Source organism: Serinus canaria, chromosome Z (assembly GCF_022539315.1).
Source record: "Serinus canaria isolate serCan28SL12 chromosome Z, serCan2020, whole genome shotgun sequence".
In the NCBI taxonomy this organism is placed as follows: Eukaryota; Metazoa; Chordata; class Aves; order Passeriformes; family Fringillidae; genus Serinus; species Serinus canaria.
Window position 1 is genome coordinate 55,000,162 of NC_066343.1, and position 21,947 is coordinate 55,022,108.

Here is a 21,947-nt window from a genome sequence, read left to right on the forward strand (position 1 = left end):
GGGTTCCCCGGCAGACCCGTGTACGGCACTGCCGCCTTCTCCGCCTGCCAGTGCCCCGTGCAGCACGCTGGGAGTCGTAGTTTTGTATTTCTGTAGGTTTGAGTTCTACAAGGCGGCGCCTGCGCCCGCCGGGGTGGTGCCTGAGGGGGCGGCAGCTTTCCGCTCCTTCCTGCGGGGTCGCTCCGCTCCGCCCTCCCCGAGATGGCGGCCCAGGCTGTAAACAAGGCCGTGCCGGAGAGTGGCCGTGGGCCTGGCGGTGGCGGTCGCGGCCCTGCGGGCGCTGCGGTGAAGGTGAGGCGGCGGCTCGGCCCAGCTGCTGTGGCAGGGCGCACTGTGCCCGCCCAGGGCACGGCGCGAGAGGCCTGTGGTACAGGATGTACCCCCTGGGGTGCCGAGCTTGTGGATTGGTTTTGGTGGTTTTTTTTTTGCTTTCTGTGTGACCCTCAGTTTTGATTTTGTTTATAGCTTGAGATGTTCTGGCCCGTAGCTGTTTGCTCGCACTAGCTCGGTGCTTGGTAGTTGGCTCACTTGGTATGACTGACCTCTTTATGAGCATCAGCTGGAAGAGGAAACTCCACCGGCCAACACTCTGCTCTGGCACGGTCTTGCTGGCCGCTTCTCTTTCCTGCGAGGATATTTCTTCTGGTTGTGCCTCTTGACCAGTAGGCCTGGCTTGTGGCAGTGTGTTAAATGAAGTGGGTAGGAATTAGTGGTGGTTAGGCAGGATGCTGAGGAGTTAAAGTGTTGTTTGTGTCTAATTATTTATTTTTTTTAAAAAATCGATAGTATGATCGTTATGTGTGCATATGAAGAAAAATTACTGACTCAGCTTATGTACTGTGATTGCATGAACATCTGTAAAATAAATTGTGGTATAGCTTGCTGTGTGAAGTTTTCGTTTTTAATTAGCTTAAATCCATAAATGGTCTTTTTTAACTTACAGGTTCTTGAGTGTGGGGTCTGTGAAGATGTGTTTTCTCTGCAAGGGGACAAAGTTCCCCGGCTGCTTTTGTGTGGCCATACTGTCTGCCATGACTGTCTTACCCGGCTTCCCCTTCATGGTAGAGCAGTTCGTTGTCCTTTTGATCGACAAGTTACTGAACTCGGTAAGAAAATAGAAGTTTGACATTCTTGAAACCTTACAGTCAAGGATATCTAGAAGATAATGCTTGACATAGATTCTTAGTGCTCCACTTAGTGACAATATTTCCAAGTAATGAATATGCAGTAAGGAAAAGAAAGAGAAGATTTTGCCTTTATGTTATTGAACCTGGGCTTCCATGCTTTATACCTGGACGTACCTTCTTGTACACCTGTATTTACAAAGGAACTGCTCTGATTAATTGTTCTGTGTAAGAGTTCCTGAAGTATGAGTATTAGTTTCTGATTGTCTTAAACATTAACCCATGTAATTGAGTAGGTAAATTTTTGACACACATTTGCCTGAATTCATGATGAAGTGATATAGAGGGAAGGATAAGTGATAACAAACCTGGTTTTTACAATGTTAGTGACTTCTATATGTGCACTATTGGTAGTGGCAGGCTACCAACAGGAATTCCCCTGCTCTAAGAATGCCTGCACATAGTATTTCAAAGGATAAGATAAAGATTTTTTTCTTACAGTGAAAGTTTATTTTAGGCAAAAGATGACACGTGCATATAATTACTTTGGAATAAGAATTACCTAGTCCATATGGAGTTATAGAGAAGAAAAGTTATCAGAGGAAGCTGTAACAAAAAGAACTTGTTAATAGAACTGAGTCCAGCAGTTTTGAATAGTACTGGAGGAAAAAGGAGCCTGTTGAAAGGAGAATCTTTAGAAAAGGACATCTCTACTCTCATAAACCATGAAAGAAATGTTTAAGTATCAAATTCACTTGACTATGAAGTACAAGAATCTGCTAGGAATATTAATGAACTCTGCAGGATGTTTTTGTGATAATAGAAATCAGGAAAAGAAATATCAGTCTTGTATGAAAGATGGGTTTGTTTTTTGGGCGAGGGAAATGGTGAAGTGTGAGAATCATTGCTAGTCTAGTAGAGTGGTTAAGAGTAATGGTTTGTTTGGCTTCTTATCTATGACTGTACAGCTGCACAAGATTTCTTAAGCTATGCTTTTAGAGATAGAATCTTAGACCACAACATTTGGTCCAGTTGTTATGAAACATTTTTGTCCAAGACCACTGCTTTTTCTCTTGTGATGGGGAACTTGTTACTGCTTAGTTTTTATTATGCAATTTTTCCCAGGCATCTGAAAGAATCCTATCATATTTTTTCGGTGTGTTTCATGTTTGATGAAAATCAAGCTTTACAAAAGCATTTGCAGATTTTTTTTAAATCTCTCTCACAAGTTTTTTAATGAAATGGCATGAAATGTTATTAAATCTCCAAGTCCCCTACAGTTAGGAAGAAGGATGAAAAGCTTCAGGATCCTTATATATTGAGGAGTTGATAAATAGAGTTGCATCCTGCTGTCTAACACAAGAAGGAAGAAGGATGCTCTGTGCTGAACAGTTGCTCACAAAAATAATGGGTAGAAAATCTTACCCAAACAGCTTGAAAATAAAAATACTGCTGTGAATAAAAGTTTTACATAGTGATCTGAGTGAGGGGGCGGTCATAGCACTTTAATCTTTCCATATCCAACACCCTTGAGACATATTACTGGTTCTAGGATATAAAACTAGGAAGTTTTGTGGAGTGCAGCTCATGGCCCCTCTCTGAGATATCTATCCATTTGCTACCTTTCTCTAAGCACCTAGTAGTTGCTGGTATTGGTTAAATTTGCTGCACTTGTAGTTCTGTTTTGTTCTAGAGCTTAGGAGCAGGGAGGGGCAACTCAGGGCCCAGGGGAACTTTTCATACTTCCCTCCCCTCTGAGGATATGAGAAAGTAAGCTCCATGTTCACTCTATAGCAGTTCTACAATTTAATGAATTTAAAGAAATATTGTTCTCTAGGTTCAGTGAGCTGTTTCGTTTCTAAATCTTGATTATAGAACCACTGCCAAGAGAAAATTCTGTTGAAAGAAAAGCTGTAAAATTAGGACATAAAGCTACCTGTGCTGAACGCAGGTTCTTAATCAGTAACTATGGATTTTATGGAGACTTCTAGTTGGTCTAAAGTAACCTATGGTACCTTTTTTCCATTGCCCTTATTACTAAAACGCTTAAGACTGTATTAATCCAAGTTTTCCTAAGTAATCTTGGGAGCTATTTGAAATAAATACTGGGGGATCTGTATATGGCTAGATGTAGCTCTATTTTTTTTGAAGTGGACTTGGTTTAAAAACACAGGGCTGTCTCTTCTTCTATATATAACTGTATGTGAAGGCGGGGTTAGAAGTACTTTGTGAATCAGGATTTTTGGAAATATGTGTTCTGCAACTGAAAATTGAAACATTGTTTGCATGCTTAGCAAAATTTTCTAATAGTTCACAGAATCCTGTTACAAGAGAAAACATTTTGTAATGAACAAATAGGACTAAATCTTGGCCAAAACCATTCTGCATTGCAGAATAGACAAAACATTGATTTTTGTTGGGTTTTTAGAGAATTCTTTAATGAAGTTGCCTGTGACTTAATCTTCTAATGGAAAATTTTAAATGAGTATGTACATGTTGAAGGTGTGTGAACTGTTGTCTTCAATTGGTTTAACTTTTTTTTTAACCAAAAAAGTGCAATGGAAAAGTTTGTTTGATTTTTAAACTTTTGAAATCATATATTCTGGAGAGTGTTGATTCAGACAGTTTATATGAGGGAAAATCCAAAAAATTGTGTCCGTGGAAAAAGAGGCTTCTCTCAAAGATTTTCCAAAGTATGTTGATTTGGGAGAAAAGGTGAATACTTTCTTGCAAATTGTTTTCTCTCTTCCTGTCTCTCACTGGTTATTTTTGGCTGGTGGGTTTTTTGTTTGTTTGTTGGGGGATTTTGTTTGTTTGTTTGTTTGTTTCTGCTGGGTTCTGGATTTTTTTAAAATTAATATGTGGGCGAGGGTATTTTTAAGAAAAATGCACTGATGTTACAGCTTTGGAGTTTCTCTGTACCATTACTGCAGAGCTGAAATTGTTTTCTATCCTTAAAACTTGTTCACAGAGATAAGCAGGTAATGGCATCCTTCATGGAATCCAGCTGATTGGTTTTGCTTAGATTTAGACATGCCTTTGCTAGTTTGAGTGCCACGCTGAAGCTTAAAAATGCTGTACAAAAAATGCTTTTAAACGTTTAGACAAAAGTTGTTCCTTTATCCTTTTCATTATTTATAATACTTTTGCAGTCAAGTTTCATGCTTCTGAAATTGACGTTTGTATTGTTAGCTGGAGTCAGTATCTTCGGTCTGTCACTTTCTCATTCCTGGCTGAACACATTTCCTGCTATTCATGCCTTATTCTTCTTTTGAGATGACAGAATGTTGTAATGATTTTTCTAACGGGCACAAATATGGTTTGTAGGCACAAGGAGGAGATGACTAGACTCTCACATTTGTGATCAAAGCACAATTTGAGATGAAGTCCAAGACAGTAAACGGATGTATTTACAGAACTCTTTGTTTAATGATTTCAAATATAAAATAAACACTTGGTCAGTTGTGTTGAAAATGTGTAGGTCAGGTACCTAAAATTTTTATCGGTAGATTTAAAGTAAAAAGGAGCAAAGTCCCGTTTGTGCAAATATGTAAACTTTATGATAGATGCCAGTGAAATGAGACATGACTTTTTAATGAGAATGCATGCTTATAACAAGGTAATCCACCTAGCTGATCAGGGGAAACCAGTTGATGTGGTCTTTTTGTATTTCAGCAAAGTTTTGGTTCTGTCTCTCACAGTGTCCTGCTGGACAAAATGTCTGGCATACAGCTGGATAAACAACCACATCCTGTGATGGGAGAGCAGCTGGTTCATGGGTCAGGCAAAAGGGGAATGGGGCAGGCAGTGAATGAGGTGACATGAGGGTGGTGACATGGCTAGGGGGGTTCCACCTTAGCTCTGAGCTCTTCAACATCTTCAGAAATGATTGGGTGCAGGACTGGGAGGGATATGAAGTTCACGGTTGATACAAAACTGGGACTGTTGACTCTGGCCAGGAGACCCTGCAGGGAGGGCTGGGCATTCACCAACCCTATGAAGTTCAAGAGTAAGGGAAGGTGCCAGATTCTGCACCTGGTGTGGGGCAGCCCTGGATGTACAGACAGACTGGGGAATGGTAGGCTGGAGAGCAGGGCCATGGAGAGGGCCCTGGGGTTCTGGTCCATGGCAAGTTGAACATGAGCTGGCGGTGCCCTGGCAGCCAGGAGGGCCACCCGTGTCCTGTGGGCATCAGGGACAGCATCAGCAGCTGGGCAAGGGAGGGGATTGTCCTGCTCTGCTCGGCACTGGGGCAGCCTCACCTCGAGTGCTGGGGGCAGTTTTGGGTGCTCCAGTGTAAGAAGGACAGTACTGAAGAGTGTCCAGTGAAGGCATGGAGGTGGTGAAGGGCCTTGAGGAGGAGCTGTATGAGGAGGGGCTGAGGTCACTTGGTCTGTTCAGCCTGGAGGCTGAGGGGAGACCTCCCTGCAGTCACAACTTCCTCGTGAGGGGAAGAGGAGGTGCAGGCACTGATCTCTTATCTCTTGGAGCAGTGACAGGACCCCTGATACAATTTCAGGACCTGCCTGAAATTGTATCAGGGGGTTTAGGCTGGATATTAAAAAAAAAAGGTTTTGCACCCAGAGGGTGGCTGGGCACTGGAATAAGCTCCCCAGGGAAGTGGTCGCAGCACCAAGTCTGCCAGGGTTCAGAAGTGTTTGGAAGATGCTCTTGGGCAAACGGCGTGGTCATTGAGGATGGCCTGTGCAGGGCCCAGAGTTGGACTCAGTGATCTTTGTGGGTCTCTTTGAGCTCAAGATTATTCCATGATACTGTGTTTTATAGGATGCTTGCTGGTTATAAATTCTGTTTCAGTAAATTAAAAGTTAGCAGGTAAGCGTCACTTGTTTTTTAGCTGTGACCAAGGTGTTATACAATTACTTGTATTATCAAGTCTCATGATACATAATAGAAAGAATGTAAGAGTGATGTATCTTTGTTCCTCATGACATCTTAGAGTTATGGACAAAAAAATAACTACATAATAGCTACTCACTTATGTTTTCTGATCTTGTTTACAATTCAGTAAATTTGTTTTGACTTTCTCTTCACTGCTAGACATGAACAGAACTAACATGATTAAAATCACATACAATGTTTTAAACTGAGAAGAGTACTTATCAGTTTCTAGGGTTTTTGTAATAAACACTAAAACCTGCGAAAGAAAAGACTTTTGTAAGAAACTCTGTAATGATTGAATAGCTTGTTCCTCTGGCAGCCTTACCCAGTGTTTGCCTAAAGGCTAAGACAATGTTTGCTTAAGGACCAGGAACTATAATCTCTTACTTAAGTAGGTTTATCCTTTTGGTCCATGTACATCCATTTATACTGGGCAATTAATAGCTATCTGGATTAGTGGCAAATCTGAAAATAAAAGCTGCATGTTAGTATCAGCAGTCATTATATTGCTGTGTCGTTAATGTGACTATTTTGTATGCTGTAGAAGCTGAAGGTTGTGCACAGTTAGTTTGCTATGGGAAAGTGCTAAACACCCTAGAAGGAACCACGTCGCCACTTTCCAGTGCTTTGTTTTCTGAGTTACTCTGTCAGGATACCTATTTAGCTATTTAGCAAATCCAGACTGTTTAAAAACTATTTGATGTAAATTAAATTCTAAAAGTGTTTCTAGTGCTCTGTATTTCTTCAGCTGGTAATAAGATGTGACTTGTTCTGTGTTATGGAAAAAACAGTGATCTTGCTAGGAGGAGTTCTCAACCTAAGCTCTGAGGTCAGAAATGTCAAAGCAGATGACTTTTCTGGTGCTTAGTGTAATTTTGGAGGGACAGAACATACCTTCTGTAAACTCCTTCAAGATCTGTGATAAAAGTCAAAATATGTTGTTTGTTTGTTTGCAGCTTATTTTCTGGAGTGCACTAATCTTAGATTGGGTGTTGGCAATGTAATGCCTCTGTGGAGCAGAGAAGGCTTCCACGATGGGGCTGATAACTGCAGAGGTCCCTGACTTTAAAAGCATGGACTTTTTAAAGCACCTTGCCTTATATCTAACTTCAGTTAGGTAGCACTAATTAGCACTAGTTACTAACTAGTGCTTCCATAGGCCTATTTCTGCAAGCAGCAAATGCATGGTCTTTACTGGTAAACATACTTTTTTAAAACAGGTTATCAGTGTTGTTTATACTCATTGAGAGTGTTGGAGCATAAAATAGTTTAAAATGCTCTCTTTTATAGCTATAGGAAAACAGTATCATCCATTTATTGCCTTTTATCTGTGAGGCACATAAATTCTCAGTCATCAAATTTGAAATAGAGTATTACAGTCTATAGTCTAAAACTGTGAGGAAGATGGACCAGGAAAGAAAGTTTCATGAAGTTAAAGTGGAAGCTACATAAAGCAGTGTGGTTACCAATTGGGTATTTCTCATAACTGTGTAGTTGTTGTCTGTCTGGTCACTTAGAACTGCACTTTCATTCCAGTGATAAATTGCAATCTATGGAGTGTTTGATAAATGTCCATATTGAAGAAGTAAAATTTCATGTCTGTAAAAGATCAGTGAGATGACACTGAATTCCAGAAGGATGAAGGGCACATACTCCCATGAGACTGCCACAGGGCATCATACTTTAGGAGTTAGGAAACAACATGGGACAACTGGACAATTCAAGTAGTCTGGGCTCTCTGGGAAAACACGTGGGAATATTGTTTCCTTGAGTTCATGTAGATAGCTTATGTGCACAAACTGAAATGCAGAAGTTTTGTCTGCATATAAGGAAACAATTTTGACTGTAAGAGTAACCAGGCTCTGCCACACATTGCCCAGAGAGGTGATGGCATCTCCCTCCTTGGAGATTTTCCAAAGATGCCTGGTTGTGGTCCTGGGCAACCAGCTCTAGGTGACCTAGGCATAGTGATGAAGAGGACCCTCCCAATGTTAACAATGTTGTGGTTTTGTTATGGTTAAAAAGTAGTGATCCGATGCTCAAAGATGATGCTTGATCTCATGAGCCACCTTTCTTTGCAACCGAGAAAATGTAATTAAATTTATGACAGTTACATTGGAAAAAAGTCAAGGGATGGCAATTCCTTGACGAAGCAGCTGCTAGGATTCTCATATGGTAGGTGGCCTATATGGTTACCATTTAGCAGCAGTTATTGGGAGGCAGTTCTGATTTTGCTTCTCATCTCATTGCTTTATGTTAACTTCAGCAAAATAGGGATCATGCAGGAGTAGACATGGATTTCTGCTTTTCTCTAGGGAGTATGAGTGATCCCCCATTTTATCAAATAGTGTAGTACCTTGGGTTTTGTTTCTGAATATTGTTTTAACTCTTACTCAGACTTTGCTGGCATGAGATCTGCAATTGGTGTTGCATCTTGTGATATAGGGAATAAGGTTTCTCAGTAGGAAATTCTTCATGGCTTCCATTAGTAGGGTAGAAATGTTCCTTTGAAAGCAATAATTTTTATAATACACAGTGTTTGCGTGTTCCATGTATTCTTTAGTTGTTAGGTATTGCAGATTATTTTACAAGTATTTTTACTAAGTTTCTCTAAATTTTTAGTAAATTTTTGGCATCTTTTGATAGGGAAGATCTGCATAAATATTAAATAGCTCAATGATCAAAGGAAAGAAGATGGAGTGAGCTTGCAGAAAAACTGCTACTGTATCTCACTTTGTTAATATTAATGTAGTTGATGTGGTCTTAATATTTGTCCGAAGCTCAACTGTGGTTTGTGGAATTTCTCAAAATAATACGTGCTTGAGATTTTTCTTCCTCTCCTCCCCTTTATTTAACTCTTCACCAAAAATAGGAGATTCTGGTGTCTGGGGATTGAAAAAGAACTTTGCTTTATTGGAACTCTTGGAACGGTTGCAGAATGGACCTGCTGGGCAGTATGGGACAGCCGAAGAAGGCGTTGGTCTGTCTGGAGAGGTACTGAGTTTTAAACCAAAAAAAAAAAACCCAAAAAGCTTCCAGCAAATTTAATTTTTATTTATTTATTTTTTAATCTCTAATTGCTAAAAAGATTGAAAATCAGTTCTTTGCCAAATGTAATTTCACCAATAATACTGTTCTTCCAGTATCTAGTATTAAGGCTTCAATTAATTGTTCATAATTAAATGCTAATTTGTACTTGACTAAAGCAGAAAATAAACTGGTATTAATAAACATGCATACTATTTCATCTCCTTTTATGCCTTTAGGATTTTTAGAAAAGGTTACTCATTTTGATATTTTAGTTTTAGTCATACAAGCACAGTTTTCTGGAACTCCTTAGGAATTCTTCCTAAAGACTTCAGCTATTGTCAGTAGTTGCCTTTTATAGTCATTTTATTATATCATGTAGTACTTCATTGCCAAAAGTAGCTGCTTTTATCATTTCAGTGTTAACAGGTGGTGTGTAACATATCTTGCAGTACCATTCTAGATGTAGATAACTTTCCTAAGTCCTTATTTGACTGTTGGTGTTTTTTTTTTCTGTAACTAATTCTCTGTTCTGTAATAACTATTTTGGAGGAAGTTCCCAGAGCCAGCTTTATTTTGTCTTCCAAACCTTTACAACTTGCACTGAAGCTTGGATTTATGAAATCACTGAACACTTAATATTTGTGTTTTCAAAACTTGTAATCAAGTTTCAAAGTAGTCCAAGTATTTATTAGTGTATAACTTTTAAAGAAAGCCTGAATTGACAAGTCTTCTGATTTTTCCTCCGTTATTGGGATTAAATGTTAACCACTTTAGTTTTGCCTGGTTTTTGTTGTTAGAGTATCATTCGTTGTGATGAAGATGAAGCCCATGTTGCATCCGTGTATTGCACTGTTTGTGCCACTCACCTGTGTGCAGACTGCTCCCAGCTTACTCATTCTACTAAGACTCTGGCGAAGCACAGGCGTGTACCTCTTGCTGATAAGCCTCACGAGAAGACGATGTGCTCCCAACACCAAGTGCATGCCATTGAGTTTGTTTGTTTAGAAGAGGGCTGTCAAGCAAGTCCTCTCATGTGTTGTGTCTGCAAAGAATATGGGAAGCATCAAGGTCATAAGGTACTGCTAGTAGTTAACTTCTAGTCATGCTGTGGAGTGGCTTGCATAATTATTTATCCAAATAAAGTACAAAAGGTTGTACAAAAGAAAGGAGGATAGATTCTTGATCTGTTCATCTCATTCATTAATTTTCCCTTTGTGTCAGACAGTTGCCATGGTAAAATAAAGAAAAAAGGATTCTAAGAACTCAATGAGTTACTAATGTGAATATATATATGTGCAGGACAGTCCCTTTATCTGCTGCTTTTCTGAACTTTTCATGAATTTGAGCCACCATTTTAAAAGCTGTTTTCATAATGCAGACACTAAATACACATCACATCACTGGTGCAATCTAACTGTCCTTCTTTTTGTATAATAAATTATGATAAACAGGCAAGTTTTTGTTTACTTGTGTAATTGCTAGATGTCTGAGCTAGTTTCAGCATAATCTGTAAGTCCTGGCTGTTTTTTTAAACTGCAAAATGGTTTGAAGTTCTTACTTGACTTTACTATATGTGCGTGTAAATATATGCCCATATACTTGCACATGTATATTGAATATCTAGTAAAATAGAAGAGATTATTAAGGAAGATCATTATGATTGATGTTTAATATGTTGCTTTTAATTAATAGCATTCTGTCTTGGAACCAGAAGCGAACCAGATTCGTGCATCCATTTTAGACATGGCTCACTGTATAAGAACTTTCACAGAAGAAATCTCTGATTATTCCAGAAAATTAGTCGGAATTGTTCAGCATATAGAAGGAGGAGAACAAATAGTTGAAGATGGCGTTGGAATGGCCCATACTGAACATGTATGCTTTTAAAAAAAAATTATTTCCCCCAAATTTCCAAATTTTATTATTGGCTTTTCTGTAATAACTGGGATAAGGACTTTATTTGAAAATTATGTGTAGGTTTTATAGGGCAAGACTTTAAGGTCTTCTATCTAGCAAGTCAGTATTGAGGCTTAGGTCAGCACATAGATGGAAACTTGTGTGTTACAATGTTTTTAGGCTATATGAAAACATGGAGGCAGTGGAAAAAGTTGTTTGACTCCTAGTATACAGATTGTGTATGTTCTCAGGTAGTATAATACTATTGAGGCTTTTTTCCCTGGTCATTTTTAGTGAGGTGTCTACATGCAAATGAGCTATGTGATTATAGGAATAACTTCTAGATGTTTTGGTATTATTCAGGAAGTTTTATCAGCCCTAACTGGGACATGAACTGTGATGTAGCCAAGCAGATGTGAAAATAAATTAGAATCTGGAATTAAAATTTAAAATTTTCTCCTGGAATCAACTGTGGTGTCCTTAAACTCTTTGATCTCCTTGCTGCAACACTCTAGGTACCAGGAACTGCAGAGAATGCTCGCTCATGTGTCAGAGCCTATTTTTCTGATCTTCATGAAACCCTTTGTCGTCAGGAAGAAATGGCTCTTAGTGTTGTTGACGCTCATGTGAGAGAGAAGTTGATTTGGCTTAGGCAACAGCAAGAAGATATGACCATTCTCCTGTCACAGGTTTCAACAGCTTGCCTTCACTGTGAAAAGACTTTGCAACAGGTGGGTTGAGCTGTAGCATATGGCAAAATACATTGAATTACAATTTAATTTTAGACTATAAAAAAAGAGATGAGATGGTATTCTGCATTATTTTCTTATAAGATTAAATCAGTCATTGTCTAACATGAGATTTAAGTATTCATTACAAGGAAGTGTTAGCCAAAGATAATCAGTACAGAAGTATAGAGTCCTCCAGTTACTGGAAAGCCTGTGGCTTGATTTTTCTGGAGTGCTTTCTGATATTTGTGAGGCTAGTGGGGAAGGCAAGACAAGACTGAAGAAAAAAAAAACCCTACAGAATGTGTTGGAAAGATTTTACAGTTGCAATTACAACTGTAGATGTTTGAAGCTAGTTGTCATAGATGGCTGGTAGGAAGATATGTTTTAGGATGAAATTGATTTCAGTAGCACTTGTAACATTGGTAATTCAACATCTTAAAAGTATGAAGAAAGTGGCTGTGTATGAATTTCTCAATGGTCTCTTATTCATTGAGTTTAATGATAGGAAAAAGTAAATAGTATTTGTAGCAAATAGTAAACTGAGTGTGAGAAGGTACTTTATAAATGTGGTATTTGTATTCTTTTTTCCAGATTTGTTTAGAGTTTTTGTTTGGTTGTGTAGTCAAGTTTAACTGTACAAATGTTCTGAATCATGAATGGCGGGATACTAATATTTTCCTATTAAGTGTGTTCCTGTATGCTGCAAAAGAGTTGCTCTGTTCCATCTGTTTAAATGATATATGAAAAACATAAATGTTCTTTATACGTTACATTGTTGTTATTGTTTCTTATAATTTATATTACTCCTAGGTGGCTCATAAAGAAAGTTTGTTGGTTTTTTTATTAACCTGCAGAACTACTTAGTATCTAGTAGTGTTAAGGAAAACTGTTAAGATACTCATATTTGTGTTGCAATTTTAAATAAATCTATTTTGTAAATGTTAATTTCTTGAAGTAGTATATTTCTATTTTAAATGCCTTCTTTCTAGCAATCATATTTATATTGTATTTGGGGTATTTTTAATTAAATTACTAAAGCAAAGGAATGCTTTTGTTTTCTTTGTCTGTTTAGGATGACTGCAGAGTAGTGTTGGCCAAAGAGGAAATTACAAGATTACTAGAGACATTACAGAAACAGCAGCAGCAGTTTACAGAACTTGCAGATCATGTACAGCTGGATGCTAGCATACCTGTCACTTTTACAAAGGTATTCTTAACTCATGGAAGTACAGTTATCCACTTTATGAAGTCCTAAATCTAATGTAAAATAAAGCAGGAATAATAGATGTACATTATACTATGCTGAATTTGTGGCAACAAGTTGAGGCAATTTGGTATCAGTTAGAGCCACATTGTCTTATCACATAATGAGTGCAATCTGGTATTTGAGCAACAAACGACTGTGCTGCTGTAATAAGGGTGGGAAGAAATAAGAGCTTTGCCATTTGATCGCATTGCCAGTGTAATCTCATTCAATACTCAACAGTAGCTTGGTGTAAACTACAAATAGGGAAGTTGATTCTTGTTTCTTGTCTCCAAGCAAGACTTGGGGTATTTTGTTTGCTTTTCTCTGCTATTTCAGATTACTGCTTAGTGCTAGTAATGTTGCAGTTGGAAAGCATTGGAAGAGGCTTAGGGTGAAGAGGTAAAGCCGTGGAACCTCCAGCAGGGAAGTCATTCTCTAGGTGGAGGCATTAATAAAGTGTGGAAAAAAAAAGTTTTCTGATCAGAGAACTCTAATTAATTGCCATAAAAAATTCCTCACGTGGTCTCAGCCAAGAATGAGAAAAGAATTTGATATTTTATCAAATATAGACATACTGTCACAAAACTGGCTTTCTAAAAGACATGTAGTAACTCAGGTCAGGTAAAAGTTACAGGTTCACTACAGACATTATTAGATACTTTTGTTTCTATTACTGCTGGAAGTGATTGATGATTAGGCCTTGTACTTTTGGAGCCCATCCATTTAGTCATTTTACAAATGGTGACAAAAATACAAAAATACATGTTTTAAACATAAGGGCTTTCTAGATTGAATTTCTAAATTTTGCTGTTGTTAATAATACATAATATTCTGTTTCTTCCAGGACAACAGGGTACATATTGGACCAAAAATGGAAATTCGGGTTGTTACTTTAGGATTAGATGGAGCTGGCAAAACAACTATTTTGTTTAAGTTAAAGCAAGATGAATTCATGCAGCCAATTCCAACAATAGGTTAGTAGCTACAATTTAAATGTAATGACTTTTCTGAATGTTTGATTTATCTGCTAATTTTGGTTATTTTATGTTCATACAGAGCAGGACTGTAAAACTTTAATATTTTTATTCCAGGTTTTAATGTTGAAACAGTAGAATACAAGAATTTAAAGTTTACTATTTGGGATGTAGGAGGAAAGCACAAATTGAGGCCTTTGTGGAAACATTATTATCTCAATACGCAAGGTAATACTGATACAGTTCTTAAACTGTATTTTGTCTTCTAGCTTGTGTTTCAAAGCCAGACAGGTTATTAATAGAAATAATTTATGACAGTAGAAAGTTGTTCATCTAATGCAAAGTACAGCTGTTAGATTCATGAGCTAATAAATTTTAATCCAGTTGGTCAAAATGTCTACTGCATGATAAAGGTACATGCTCCATAAATCCATCAGACAGTTCATGGAGCCAAACAAAATTAGAACCTCTGTTAAATTGGTTCTAGCTGACAACAGACAAGGTACAGCGTCCCAAAGTCTGCATAGTGAGAAGAAGTACTTGCCAGGTATGAAATATAAATAGCACTTGAAAATACTCAGCATTTAGGAGCCTTTAGATATCAGCTTAAAAAATTCTACCAAGTTCTGTAACTTCTGACTTGCTATTGCAGTGTAGTATCTGATTATAGACTAGATTATTGAGTCTGAAAACATCAGTGAACTTAAAAATCTGTGTTGTTATTTTGTAAATCCTCCATAGGTTTTTCCGAGTTCAGAAAAAAGTTCCTCTTGATTGATTCATTCACAATTATCTAAAATACTTAGGAATTACAGACATCAGCTCATGTGCTCTGCTTTGTGCCTTATTTCAGCCTTAAATGCAAACATTTAACATTTTAAATTGCTCATATTTTCAAACTTTTAAAAGTTGTATTTTGGGATTTCTGTTGTGCTCTTAAAACATACTGTGTGAAGTAGCACGGAATCATGCCTGCCTTGGAACTGCAAGTTGGAGAGAAAGCAAAGCAGTTTCCTTGGTACATATCTGGAGTAGATTATTTTTAGTTTTGGTGTTGGGGTTTTTTTTTTGTCACAAACCCCTTGATTTTAAATTCTGTCCTCTAGCTCTGCCCCCTTGACTCTCCAGTCTTTCTGGCATCTTAGTTACTCTCTAGTGGATAGTAAAATCTAATGCTGCTATATTGAGTCCTTGGCCATCTTTTTTGGATTCTGTAGTCTGTAGTTGAAGCAAGCTGTGCTGATTTGGCTGAACCTGTGAATATTACAGCCCATTAAGGGAAACTGAGACAGCCATATGGGAGTTAATGGAGTATAAATGGATCAAGAAATGGTTTAAACTGAGATACTTAATCCATGCATAGTAAATCTGGTTTTAGACCTAAGTAGTTAAAATATCATGGCCTTTATATTAGACTAGGAAAAAAAAATCAGAGATTTTTTTTCACTGTTTTAGGATGAATTCTAGACTTCTGTTTAAAATACAGAAATATTTAAGGAATTTCTCAGTTGTCCTGGATTCAAAATTGAAGTTGTGTGCTGAGAAACTTCACATAGAAAGCTTCTAGAAAAAGAAATGGTGTAAGTTGAAAGTTAATTTTGCAGTTTATATGTGAATGTGTGTAAAACATTTCTCTTCTTCTTTCATAGCGGTGGTGTTTGTTGTTGATAGCAGTCACAGAGACAGGGTCAGTGAAGCATACAGTGAACTTGCAAAATTATTAACAGAGAAGGAATTGCGGGATGCCTTGCTCTTGATCTTTGCTAATAAACAGGTATTTGTGATTTGGTTTTACTCTCTTTTCCTCAGCTTGTCTATCAGATTCCAAGCTTCTGAACTCTCTGCTGTGGATAGGGAGTGCTAATGTGGAAAGCATAAAATGCAGATATTTTCCTTACGTGTAATGCTGGTCAAGTAAGTGTTGCTCCTAGGCGTGCTTAGTAGATTGATCAACCAGGGGGTTTTTTATGGTAGCAAGAAGTAAATGCTTAACTGTTTGATTTATCTTTTGTGTTTGAAGAGCTGTTGTGGGATCTGTAGCTTTAGTCTTAAGCCAATGAAATGGCTTCAAATATAATACAGAAGAATAATTGAGTCTTTGTATCTGATTCTCTTGCAGGATGTAGCAGGTGCTCTTCCGGTGGAAGAAATAACAGAACTGTTGAGTCTCCACAAACTCTGCTGCGGCCGTAGCTGGTATATTCAGGGTTGTGATGCCCGAAGTGGTACAGGACTTTATGAAGGATTAGACTGGCTTTCAAGGCAGCTAGTGGCTGCTGGTGTCCTGGATGTGGCTTAACTTTACATCAGCTGCAATTTAATGTTGTTGTTTATGGTATTGTTTTGTTTTGTTTGCACGATTTAGGGTGTTGGCACCAGGTCTGCTTCCTGAAGAGGAGACTTTCTTTAAGTTGGTGGTTACAAAAAAATATAAACCTTCATCCTGGATTGGATAATTGGTTCAGTAAATGTGTGTAATTACAGTGATTTTGAAAGTTGATACATCTACATTTTGTGGGAATGGAAGAGTGTTACAAGGATGCCTTGAAATTCCTTTTCGAGATATTGTTAAAATTTAAATCTTTTTCCCTGATAAAATATGCATTGGATTTTGTGTAATAGGTATAATGCAGTTGCAGTAATTAATTGATATTACAAAAATGCTGAGTAGTTTAGAAATACTTTCCCATGAAGCTATTCCAACATCCATCTCAAGTTTATTAGAATAGCCAGCTCTATCAGTTAGAGATAATGGTGCTACTCTTTAATATCAAAAGAATCCATAAATATAAAGATGGCATTGAAACTTACATGCAGCTACGCCATGTAAAGAAAATGCCTCCCTTATTATTTATTAATCTCCTGTTTGTTACAGAAAGGCAGCATAACTGCACAAAGAAAATTCAGAGTTGGAGAAAAATGTTGCAAACAAAGGGGCTTTGGCATTACTTAGCCACTTGTTTGGTATCTTGGGGGCAGGGGTTAGTTGGGGGCAGGGGGGCATTACTTAGCCACTTGTTTGGTATCTTGGGGGCAGGGGTCAGTTTCACACTGAATTGTTTATGGACATACTGTGGTGATTCTGAGGTGAAAGTGTTTTGTGCATACTTGGGGGACATAATCTGCCTTTAGAGATGAAATTATTCCTGAAGAAGTCAAATTAAATTTTAAAATAACTGACTTCTTAAAGAAGTAGGGTGGTGTAATGTCAGTCCAGCTATGTGCTTTTATGCAGAAGTTGTAATTCCAGAATAAGGTAGTGGCCTTAAAATATCCAATAAGACAATGTAAAACCAGTGAACACTAATTATAAGTCTTTAGAAGGGTAGATGGTAAAATGTGATATAAACCTTCCATAATTAGATTTTCAGTTTTTACTGTATCTTCTACATAAAATTGTCACCAATGCCTCTATTTTTGAAGATTACTCATTCACAAACCCATGAAATACGGGTGTAGTGCTGTTCAGATTTAGAGAAGGTTGCAGTGACTTAGTGATACCTTTTCTTCTGCTGGACGTGCAACTTTGCAAACAATTTTATCTGTCTGGTGTGCACACCAGGATCTTCTTCCCCTTTTCTCTAAGTCCATGGCCACTGCCAGCTGAAGAAGCTATGCCATGGACTCTCTTGTTGGTAAAAGAAGCTACAACAACTCTGAGCAGTAGATCAAAACTCTGTATCATAACGTTTCTTATTGGAGTAGAGGTGAATCAGGAGAACTAGATAGTGCAAGTGAACAGTGTTCCTTCACAGATATTTTTGCCATGCTGAAAAGTGTTTATGTGTGAGAGCTCTGAACCTCACCTAGTAAAGAAAGTGTATCCTATTATCTGTGGCTTTGCTTTCATTGTATTATTAGGAATTATATGTTGTTTTCCTGCTACATACTGTAGGTAAAGCCAAGGATGTATAAACGAATAATTTAATACATTTGCACTTTTCTTCTAGAGGAAGCAGATAATGTAACTACTTCCTTATTATGACACTTGTAGTATTTTTCTTACTTAAATTTCAGGTAAATTATGTTAAATGCAGCTTCAGATTCAGCAAGTCTAATGATGTGAATTACACCTGAAGGAACACTAAGCTTTAAAGTAGTTTAATGTTTGTGAAGTGTTCTTCAATGCCTATACATGTACACGTACTGAGACAGAGTATTTAGTCTTTCTTTAGACAAACTGATAAATTTGGAAATAGTTTATAATGGAGTGAAAAGTGGGGTTTTTTGCACATACCAAACTTAAAATTGTTCTTCCTTCCCAGCCTGTAACTTCTTGCACAGAACACAGTTGGTGGCTGTGATTTGAGCATTTACTTAGCCTGTGCTGCAGAGCAACCCCTGACCTAGTTAGGGCTGACTGTCCCTTCAAAGCTCTTTTTGAAATATGAACAAGTTCTGCTAAGTATGGTAGATATCTTTTCCTGTAATACTTTTAACAGAAGACATGCATTCTTTAAAAGAATCCTGATTTAGTTTCATTTTACCTGCTTAGGCTTCCGTTGCACATGCTGCTCAGTATTGTTCTAATTCAAAATGTTCAAGGGGACTAGTTGGCATTTTATGTAACATTAAATTTGAGGGGAGAGGAAAAATTCTCACTCATGCATATTTTCAAGTACAAGTGATTGCTTGTGACACATGGAATGCTACCATGAAAGTGTTTTTAAATTGAATTTATTTAAGATGACTTGAAGTAAATGTGAAAGTGTTGCATTTGTCTGTGAACTCTTCAGTGTAGAGTACACTAAGAGGTTTATTCGTATTATACATTAATACAACATATAAATGGCTTTAGTTATAAATTTAAGCTTGTTTCATCAGTTTTACTGAACTTTAGTTTTTAGTGTACTGACTTACAGAATATGTAATTGGAATATTTCTTGAACTAGAACTCATTAAAGCAATGCTAACTGTTTAGAAATTAACTGAATTAACTTTTCAAAGGATCTTGATGTAATTTTGAAATTGAGTAAATGCAACATCCAGTGGCTGTGTTGTAGCTTTCTTTAAAGAACCTCATCTAAAAATACTGTGTCTGTGCTAACTGAACAGTCATGTTTTATCACTGTTTCTGTATTGTATCTTCAAAATTACTGTGGGCTATGAGGATCTGGTTCTGAGAGTGTTGAGTAGATGTGGATTTAGGTAAAGATTTCTTTAAAGAAAGAGCTCTTTTAGTAGAAGAAATTCGTAAGCTGCTGCAATTTGCATTGCTCAGAAAATAATTTCTTTTCAATAAAAAATGTAAAACCTTGAGAACTCATTTTAACAAACTTGCCTTTTTGTTTTGTTCTTTAAGGTCTGCTGAGAATAGAGCTGTGCTACATTTAACTTCCTGATGGTAGCAGCAACTTTTGAGGAAATAGATTTGGTTATCATGCATCATATCTTGATTCATAAGTTACCAGAACTGTAAACTCCCAAGTCTTTTATGAGTGCAGTGGTGTTAGGTGAACATAAACAGCCATGATCAATGTTACTGTTTATAGAGTACATGTAACTAAGCAGCATGGTAACAAGGCCCTGTTGAAGCACATTCACAGCAGCTTGAGACTGAGCTTTCAGTGTGAACCTACTGTTGGTGAACAGAGAAAAATGCATGAGTGATGTGATGTTTGAAGGCTGTCTTGGGCAAATTGATCACAAAAGGTGGTTTTGATTCTTGGAGAAGTAAGGATGGGGGTCAGCAGCTCTGCCACCTTGGACTTTCAGAAGGGAGACTAGTGCCTGTTTAGGAAACTAGTTGAGAGAGTCCTGTAGTAGGTAGTCCTTAAGGGCAATGGAAGAGTCCAGGAAGGCAGAAGGAAATTCTTGCTCGAGGTGCAGGATCAGGGTCTAGCCAGGTGCTGAAAGATGAGTCAGTGGGAAAGGAGGTCAGCCTTGCTCAACAGAGAGCTCTGGTTGGAACATGCAGAGAGAAATTTTATAACCTCTGGAAGAAAGGACAGGCAACTCATCAGGACTACAAGGGTGCTATGAGGTTATGCAGGGAGAAAACCAGTAGGGCCAAAGCCCAGCTAGAACCTGACTTGAATACTGGTGAAAAAGACCACAAAAAATGTTTTTGCAAATACATCAGCAACAAAATGGCCAATGAGAATCTCTATCTTTTATTGCATGCAGAGGGAAATAGTGACAAAGGATAAAGAAAAAGCTTAATGCTTTCTTTGTCTCAGTTTTTAACACTAAGACCAGTTATCCTTAGAGTATCAAGTCCCCTGAAGTGGAAGACAGAGATGAGGAGCAAAATAAAGTGCTCATAATTCAGGAAAAAATGGCTAGTACTTGCTAGACCACTTAGCTGCAAGTCTAGTGAGCAGGTGAGATCTAGTGAGCAGGTGGGATCCCCGAAGATTACTGATGAAACTGGTTGGAAGAGCTTTAAATAATTTTAAGGCATCAAGAAGACACTTCAAATCAGTTACCAACAGTCCTGGCTGATGGGGGAGGTGACTACAAATTGGCAACTGTAATACTTACCTGCAAGAGGGTTCAGAAGATGGATCTTGGGAACTACAGGTCAGCCTAACCTTAAAGCCAGAGAAGATCATGGAGCAGCTCATCCTGAGTGCCATCATGTGTAAAACAGTCAGGGTTTTGGGGCCCAGCCAGCACAGATTTGTGAAATGCAGGTCCTGCTTGACAAACCTGATCCCTTTCTGTGGCAGTGTGACACAGTTAGTGGATGAAAGAAGCCTGTGGATGTTGCCTGCTTGGACTCTACTAAAGCCTTAGACCCTGTCTCCCACCACATTCCCCTGGAGAAACCGGCTGCTTGTGGCTTGGGCAGGTGCGCAGTTCATGGGTTAGAAACTGCCTGGATGGCTGGGCCCTGAGAGTGGTGGGGAATGGAGTTCCTCCAGCTGGTGGTGGCTCACAGGTGGTGGTAACCAGAGCTCAGCACTGGAACCAGCACTGTGTAATCAGTGGGTGATTGCTGATCAGCTCCTGTATGACACCAAGCTGGGTGGGAGTGCTGATCTGCTGGAGGGCAGGAAGGCTCTGCAGAGGGATCTGGACAGGCTGGATCATGGCTGGAGCCAATGGTGTGAGGTTCAACAAGGCCCAGTGCTGGGTCCTGCCCTTGGGTCACAACAACCCCAGGCAGCTCCACAGGCTGGGGCAGAGTGGCTGGAAAGGAGCTGGGGATGCTGGTGACAGCAGCTGAACATGAGCCAGGGTGTGCCCAGGTGGCCAAGAAGACCATCCTGGCCTGGATCAGCCATGGTGTGGCCAGCAGGGCCTGGGTAGGGCACTACCCACTGCCCACCTGTACTGGGCACGGGTGAGACCACACCTCAAATCCTGAGCCAAGTTCTGGGCCTCTCAATTCAGAAGGGACATTGAGGTGCTCCTGAAGGGGCTGGAGGACATGTCCTCTGAAGAGGAGCTGAGAAGAAAAGGAGGCTCAAGGGAGACCTTATCAATCATTACAACTGCTTAAAAGGAAGATGTAGCCACGTGGCTACATCTCCCAGCTAACTAATGACAGGAAAAGAGGAAATGGCCTCAGATTACCACTGGACATTAGGAAAAATTTCATCACTGAAACTGGGTCAGGTATTGGAATAGAGCACCCACTAAAGTGGTGGAGTCACCATTCCTGGAAGTGTTCAAAAAACATACGGATGTCATACCTGGTGACATGCTTTAATGGTAAAGATGGTGGTGTTGCTGGGTTAATGCTTGACTTACTGACCTTACCAGGTTTTTTCAGTCTTAATGATGCTTTGATTTTGTTCCATAACTCCATCAGAAACAGCTGATGCAAAGCTTAGTCGAGATATTTTAAACTAAATTAAGTATTTCAGTAGAAGCAGTGATGTTTGTAGGACATTGGCTAAAAATGAAGCCAAGAAAAAAGATTCACTAGGCTAGAATAGCAAGAACGCAAACATGAAAGAAAAAAAAATCACTGAAAAAATGAAAAAAATTGCAAAGGACTTTATACACTGGCATTTTAAGAGTTGATAATTGCTCTTGGACAGAGATGTGTACACAACTATTTTTAAAGAACAGAAGTAGGTTACATTGTTCGCTTCTC

At 38.6% G+C, this 21,947-nt stretch overlaps 1 protein-coding gene across 3 annotated transcripts; it reads left to right on the top strand.

Moving 5' to 3' along the window:
• The first annotated feature begins 114 nt into the window (after window positions 1-114).
• TRIM23 (tripartite motif containing 23) lies at window positions 115-19,166 on the top strand. Of its 3 annotated transcripts, XM_009098180.4 has the most exons (11): window positions 115-291; window positions 944-1,106; window positions 8,896-9,017; window positions 9,851-10,129; window positions 10,746-10,928; window positions 11,465-11,680; window positions 12,753-12,887; window positions 13,771-13,900; window positions 14,018-14,128; window positions 15,550-15,674; window positions 16,020-19,166. In XM_009098180.4, the coding sequence occupies exons 1-11, from the start codon at window positions 202-204 to the stop codon at window positions 16,197-16,199; spliced, it is 1,734 nt and encodes a 577-aa protein (XP_009096428.1). In that variant the 5' UTR covers window positions 115-201; the 3' UTR covers window positions 16,200-19,166. The 3 variants fall into 3 exon arrangements, with proteins under 3 accessions (XP_009096428.1, XP_018778759.1, XP_018778760.2); XM_018923214.3 differs by lacking the exon at window positions 10,746-10,928 and having other exon boundaries at window positions 116-291; XM_018923215.3 differs by lacking the exons at window positions 115-291; window positions 8,896-9,017; window positions 9,851-10,129; window positions 10,746-10,928 and having other exon boundaries at window positions 969-1,106.
• Window positions 19,167-21,947: the final 2,781 nt, after the last annotated feature.

Coding starts and splice junctions, on each gene's coding strand:
- TRIM23 (XM_009098180.4), top strand. CDS start 202: ATGGCGGCCCAGGCTGTAAACAAGGCCGTGCCGGAGAGTGGCCGTGGG. Junction 1,107..8,895: donor TCGACAAGTTACTGAACTCG/GTAAGAAAATAG, acceptor CACCAAAAATAG/GAGATTCTGGTGTCTGGGGA. Junction 12,888..13,770: donor TACCTGTCACTTTTACAAAG/GTATTCTTAACT, acceptor TGTTTCTTCCAG/GACAACAGGGTACATATTGG.